General features: G+C 41.8%; 1 protein-coding gene across 1 annotated transcript; it reads left to right on the top strand.

Annotated features, from left to right (window-relative positions):
• The first annotated feature begins 1,542 nt into the window (after positions 1-1,542).
• On the top strand, positions 1,543-3,796 carry LOC121897594 (cyclin-dependent kinase inhibitor 1C-like). The gene is made up of 3 exons (XM_042412173.1): positions 1,543-2,296; positions 2,479-2,596; positions 3,073-3,796. Exons 1-2 carry the CDS (start codon positions 1,765-1,767, stop codon positions 2,592-2,594), a joined length of 648 nt encoding a protein of 215 aa, XP_042268107.1. The 5' UTR covers positions 1,543-1,764; the 3' UTR covers positions 2,595-2,596; positions 3,073-3,796.
• Positions 3,797-7,163: the final 3,367 nt, after the last annotated feature.

The following is a 7,163-nucleotide window of genomic DNA, read 5'->3' as shown; positions in this document are numbered from 1 at the left end:
AATTTGTACAAGTATTTTTACAATAAATACCTGTTTTATTAATTGTACTCAGACTGATAACTCTTTCATGAAGTTCAATACTTGTACTGTTAAATTCAGTAAACCTGTGTTTAAATATGCAGTAATATGTCACAATATTAATATTTATGTTACAACAATTATAGTAAAGCAGCTGTGCTGTGTGTTTCATTTGTTGTATCTTGGCAAGTCTTCTTGCTGCATTTGTACTTTAAGCATGACCATGCTTAAGCAGTTCCAGTTTAAAACCACTGGGGGCCGCTGTGCACCCATCATCCACTGCGAAGGCGTTGTCTGTCTCCTGGATTTGAGGACCTGAGGTCAGCAGACTGGAGACTCTGCGGGCACTTTGCAGTCAATTGATGGTGCTCTGACAAGGGAAAGTTATATGTTACCCCACAATGAACTGCATGTAATAATGATACATAAACCAATACTGAATTACTTACCTATCATAACCAATAATCATCCTCCAAGCCACACCTGATTATGGCTGCAGTGATTTTTTACCTTTGTGCATAATCCTACTCTGCCATACGCAAATTGAGCACCTTTAGTGATCAAATGGGATATTGATACTATTTAAAATACACTGAATATGTCTTTCACTACAGCCATTTTTTGTCAGTGCTGAAAAGTAGGGGTTGCAATTCACTATTAAACTGGACTACATCAATCTTTTAAACATAAAAGAGTATAGTCAGTCAGAAAAAGAAGCTGAAAAGGCATCTTGCTCAGTTCATAAACAGAAGGGTCTGCATAAAAAATTGTCAAATGGTCTTATGTCAACACAGACACCGTTTTCATTTATGAGGAATAGTTGTATATATGTGGAGTGACCCTGTCCTCTCTTGCTGCTGTTTACTTTGCTTCTGTGCGTAAAACCAAAGCAGTTTCGTCGGTGCAAAATCCCCACAAACTGCTGAGTGAAGATAGTCTATGACCCTAGAAGCTCATCTGCAGTGTTATTGTGGTGAGAGATAAAAGCGAAGAGTGTGTGTTGGCACAGGATGCTATGTGTAGAGTAAGGTTGAGGGGTCAATCATCGGACAGAAAAAAATTGAACGGACGAGATTCAGTCCTTCTTTGTACGTTTGATTCTGTCTGCATATTGTCAACCATTAGTGCCTTCATTTTACACCGTACGATCGAGCCTCCTATAAACGCATAATCGGACACACATCACGGCAGTGGGTTTATTGTGCTGAGGAAGGTGGGGGGGAAACACACTGTCCGATAATGGATGCACCACTACCAGCAGCTTATGTAATAATAGTACCCAGTAGTGCCCGAATACGACCTAAACATGTTGCTACAACAGATTCACGCTGACACCGGGAAAGTCCGCTCAGTGTTATCCAAGGGTTGACACTCTGAGAGAAAAATCAAAACGCTGCGCTCAGCTCGGCTCACAGCACCGCGACCCGACGGGAAATCAGGGTGGGGGTTGTGAGTGTCTTTTGGAAAGGGTTGGACTTAAAGCAACCAATGAGGAAGTCGTCCGAGGTGCCTGCTCTGACTGACGGGTTGATGGGAGGTTATATACCTCGCGTCTCAAGACGAAGGTACATTTAAACAGAACTGTGTGGTGTATAGAGACAGAGGAGCGAGGAGACGCACACACACATCATCAACCACAACAACAACAACATCCATCACCTGATATTCTCTCATCGGGGATCAATCAGACACATTGGGCATCTTTTACTTTGTGTTTTTGGGGCTTCTGTTGGAGAGATTTTGGACATGTCTAACGTCCAGTTATCGAGCATCGCGCTGGAGAGGCTTGTGGCCAGGAGGACCTTCCCTCTCCACAGGCGCACCAGCGTCTGTCGCAACCTCTTCGGACCGGTGGATCACGATGAGCTGAGTCAGGAGATGAAAGCCAAGCTACGGGAGATTTCCGAGCGGGACCAGCAGAGATGGAACTTTAATTTCGAGGCCAACACCCCGCTGGATGGGGATTACAAGTGGGAAGAGGTCCCCGTGGATAAGACCCCGGCGTTTTATCAGGACTCCGCACAGAACGGCAGGACCCGGGTACCCGCGACGCCTGTTAAGCAGAGGCCCTCCTCGGACTCTGCTGCCCCGGAGACCCCTCATATGGATGTACTGGAGCGCCTGGTCGTGCCCGAAAGCAGCAGTACTCCCTGCCCCGTGGAGGTCAACCAGGAGAACCGCACAGACAAGCTCAACTCAGGGAATCAGACTCAGAGACAAGTCCCGTGTGTTAGACGCAAGAGGTCGGCCACTACTGACAACAACACACACATCACAGGTAAAGAAAAAGAAAAAAAAAGAAAGGTTTTGTTAAATCTCATATTCTGGCTGTGTGCTCTCTTAGATTCAGAGGTGCGCGTCGTATCCAAATTATCCCTTGGTTTTTTTCGTTCCCTTTCGTGCGTAATTTCACCTCCAAGAGATTTATGTGTCTTAACTGTATTTCTTCTTTTCCTACAGACTTCTTCGTTAAACGAAAGAGAGCTGCTGATAGAAAATCTAATGATATGAACGCTTGCCATCACTCCAAGTCTCCAATCAAGGTGGAACAAACTCCACGAAAGAGGATCCGTTGAAGGTATGAAGATTTATCATCATTTATTAATTGTTAAAACCCCGTTTAAACTGCTTTAATATGGTCTCATATTATGATGATACTTTCTTACATCTTGAAATGTTGTTAAAATGTTAAATATTATGGGTTGTTTTTAGGCTGTTTGTTGCCCTATAGCTAGTCATTTCTTTTCTTTTTTTTGTCTGTGTTAATTGTAAAGCACTTAATGAGCCAAAAAGCGCTGGCAGGCTTATCAGGGAGGTGGGGTGGGGAGAGTTTGTGGTGGAGAAATCGAAGTAGTAGTGATAGTAGTAGCTGTAGTAACACTAGAGGCTGGGGGAGGGGTGTGTGCGTCACGATGTGGCGGGAAAAGGCTTGGGTAAAGGGTGACGCCTGCTGCTGAGGTTACATCTCCTGTTTCCTCAGAAAGCTGACTCGCGTCTTTTCTTCGGATTGACTGTTGCTCAGAAAAATTGACTGTGTGTTATTCTTCCTTTCAGGTGTTTTTTCTTTTGCACTACTTGCTTGCGCATTTTTTGAGGATCAAGGGGGACGATGTTTCTCCCCGACACTTAAACGCCGGAGAGGAGAGGAAACACTAGGGACGGTGTGGGAGAAAGAAGCCCGACCGGCCGCCGGCTGCTTCAGCGCGGTGCGCCCCGGCGGAGCGCAGCCTGAACACCGGACCAGACTCTCAGGACTGAACGGACTGAACGGTTTGGGGGGGTTGAGGGGGGGGGGATTTCGCCGGATGACTTCTATCCAGTACAAATGTAGCATTCATTGTTGCTTTTGCATACAGCCACTCGACAGTGTTAAATGTTTTAACATCTGTGCAATCCTAAATTACTTTTTTAAAAAAATGGTCCACACTGGCCAAAAGTGTACAGCTTTATAGAGACAATAGCCTATAAATGTTTATTTGTGTTTGTGTTTTTTTTCCTGTAAATGTATATTTTATTCTAACTTATAATTTATTTATGTTTCTTTATATTTGTTAAATGCCTTGTTGATTTAGCCAAAGGGCATATTTTTATTTTATTTTATTTACTATTTTTTATTGTGATGTTTTGCAATCATGTAGCTTCCCCTTTTAGTAGTCCACACTTGAAAAAATAGGTTTCTTTGTGTCTCTGAGCCGTGTTTTTTTTGTGTTTTCATACAAGTGCCCTAATTATGTCTTGCAAAAGAGGAGAATAAAAATATTTTTCACTTCAACTTTAACCAGATTTGTTGGTGTTTTTGTCCAGGTTACTTGTTGAGATAAGAGACTTTAACATCTGCATATATATATATATATATATATATATATATATATATATATATATATATATATATATGCTTGTTGGGTATAGACACATTTAGAGTGCTTTATATGTCACACACGGATTGCACACAATAAACACTAAAGATCCATGCAGTGTTATTTTATTACCCTCCTCCCCCAGAGGACGCAGGTACTTTTCATTGAGCTCCGCCTGTATCTGTCTGCCTCTGTGGGCTCATATACCTTGCGGGGGGAAAACGCATTCAGACGTGCACCCTTGCAGCATGGCAGCTGCGGGATATAGGCTGGGATTTAAAGGCCCTTTCGCCCCTCTAAAGAAGCAGCAGCTGCCTTTGGATCCCCGCTTTGTCCGCAAAGAAGACACCCCCACATCCACCCGCACTCAACAAGCCCTCTAAAGACCCACTCATACACACTGTTTACCCCGCCGTGGATACACCGGGCGTGGAGGCCACCTGCCAGATCTGGAAAAAGAAAACTACTAGTCTTTGTAATTGTCCTCGTCTATTGAAACAAACCATTCAACAGGTCATACTTGCAAGTTTACCCTTAATTGAAAGAAGCCAAATGCAGTGTCTGAATGCGTGCTGGGCCTGCACTGCCTGTCAGTGCGCACATAACAAAGCCACATCTCATAATTTTCCACAAGTTTCTCCATTTTCTTTGAATGGTTCTGACTATCTGACATTAATGTTTTGATAAAAATGGAGACTTTTGATGGCCAGAGTGACTTTGTCAGCTCTATGCAGCCATAAGCTCTGACGGGCTTGTTCTGATTTCCAACACAAAGCGCTCTCCGGCTCCATTCTTTCCTTTTTGTTGCCATATGGCAAATCCATGTAGACATAGCCAAGACCCATTCAGTCAGCCACAGAATGTCCTGCATCAGAGAACAAAAGACACTTTGTCTGGGTGCTCTATTGATACGAATGGGAGAAAAAAATATTATAATTAATCTATGGCTATATCCAGCTAATTAACGCCCATATGCCCACGGGGAGCTGCGAGGCCATTCAGTGTACTTTTAAAATCTCAATAGTTTACATGTTAAAGACAACAGCTGTTCATGTGTTACTTTAATGAAGTCCCCTCTATGTTGAAGACTGGACACATTCAGGGGCTCAGGTCCCCCCTCAGAGTTAAAGGGGTCATCTTCCTTTATTTATCTCCTCAGCTGTGCAACTATATAAAATTTGTCCAAATAAATTGCATTCGTTTTCCCAAAATGGTGTTGAATTTGAGCCATTGTGGAAGAGGTCATAGGTTAAGGCCCGAGATACAACTCAGTGAGCTCCTCTTTAAACAGAAACATGAAACTGAGAGTAAATTATTATAATCAGCTTGCATAATAAGTGATTGTTTTCACAAATAATATGAACTCCTAAACCAAGGCCTTAATATTTGACACTTTTTACACCATCACATCGTTTTTATTTTACATTTAATATTTACATCTTTATTGACGGGCTCCGTATAGGATGTACAGGGCGATTATAACTTAATTCAGGCCAGTTTGATGGGCATACAGGAAAGAGATGACAGCTAACATACAGGCCTCATTAACAAGCCTGCTGCAATAGAATATAATTAAACAGGCAGCTGCTGATGGAGAGAGTCAGCCCCGTGGGCCCTGCAAGTCTCTCTGACCTTTAAACTAACTCATATCCACAGTCTGATATGTCTCATTCATCAGTAAAAACGTTATTAGTCTTGATCGATTCTTTAAGTCTATCCCTCCAGGATCTATCAATCTTACATCACTGCATATGTGTGTGTGATCATCAATTATCAGGTCAGAAAAGCCATATTTTTTTTAGCTTTTAAAGACGTTATATGAACAGGTTCTAATCCCTTTAATATAATAGATCACGTTTAAATTTACTTCATAAGATAAAAGATGTATAAAAGTATGTGTATTCCCTCCTTAAAAATGTGTGTAAATATAATAAAACAGGTAGGTAAAATTGGATTTATTTTAACTGTACTTGCACTTGAATTGCCCAACAGGAACGAATAAATTCACATCAAAATCTGAGTCTATTCGTTCTTTTATAAACTCTGCATTGACAGATTACGTTTGTCATATATATGAAAGTTAGAAAACAACGAAGGGAGCATGCGTCCTCTGATCTGTGCGTTTAGGCAGGAGTCTGTTATTTCTGCCTTTAATAATCAGTCACATTGATTGCTAATAATATCTCCTCAGTCCTCAGTAAAATGCTCCATTGATTCCACTGAAAAGTATTCCCTTTATGAGTCTGGAAGAAGGTGGCAAATAATTTAGATGCAGCCACTTTCACATGTGGCGCAGACTTCGTGCAAATGTAGCAACTAAAAATATAATTTCAGAGGAGAAAAAAAAACAAAAAAACAACCTTAAATCACATTTTCCACTCAAAACACACAATTAACAGGGACAGTCTGCAAAGACTGCAATTAAATATAGAAAGGAGGAAAATCAGCCAGGGGGAATTAGCATTTTCCATGACCATCTGGCATCGGCGCAGGCGACAGGGAACAAAGGCGAGCTGGATGGAGAGGAGAGGCGAGTGTGCCATCGCATTGACCTGCAAATGAGGCTTTGTCACCGAGTTAAAGCTCCCTGACCCCCTTTACCCCCCTCCCCAAAAAGACTTCTTTTTTTAAACCTATAGCGTGACGAATGGAGGGCCTGAATTCAGGTCTGTATGTTTTGGAACTGCAGACCAAAACTGTCTAGGAATTATTGGAAACGTGAACACAGTGTGTCTTTGTAGGTCTGTTTTTATAATTATTACTAAGTCTGAAAATCTGGGTTTCGTTAGGTCAAATAGGAAATTTAGATGCAGCATATATTGTCATTGATTTTCTGAAATAAAGGTGAGCTGTTGACGTCAAACAAGGCGGAACGAAGCAGAAAACTCGCAATGATTTTCAGTTATATTGAGGTATAAATGAACACAAATGCAAACACACAGTGAGTTATGTTATTTTAGATATATACTTTTAAATGCAAGCTGGGCTCTGACCTTCTGGCGGCCTGTTGAGCTACTTGACGCACCAAAAGTCCCCAAAACGCCTCTTTTAGCAATCTTTGGCGCTTTTCTTGCACAGGTCTTGTATTTATTTTACGAAGAATGCAAACAAAAATCAAGATTCATCGATACACTTGATGAAATTTGTTAAAAATGTTCTGTTTTTTTTGTTTAGTCGAAGCTTTAGTTGCGACCTGGGATCTGCAGTGCGGTCAATGACATGAAAGTGTGTGTTTGAGTGTGTGTAGAGGGTGTTTTGGGGGGTGGGGTGGGTGGCTGTTGGATTGTT

Source organism: Thunnus maccoyii, chromosome 5, assembly GCF_910596095.1.
Source record: "Thunnus maccoyii chromosome 5, fThuMac1.1, whole genome shotgun sequence".
Classification (NCBI taxonomy): Eukaryota; Metazoa; Chordata; class Actinopteri; order Scombriformes; family Scombridae; genus Thunnus; species Thunnus maccoyii.
The sequence above is the reverse complement of the archived record's forward strand: the minus strand, read 5'-3'. Positions and strand labels throughout refer to the sequence as shown.

Excerpts from the sequence above, each read along its gene's own strand:
- LOC121897594 (XM_042412173.1), top strand. The coding sequence starts at position 1,765 with ATGTCTAACGTCCAGTTATCGAGCATCGCGCTGGAGAGGCTTGTGGCC. Across the intron at positions 2,297-2,478 it reads CAACAACACACACATCACAG|ACTTCTTCGTTAAACGAAAG; the intron begins GTAAAGAAAAAG and ends CTTTTCCTACAG.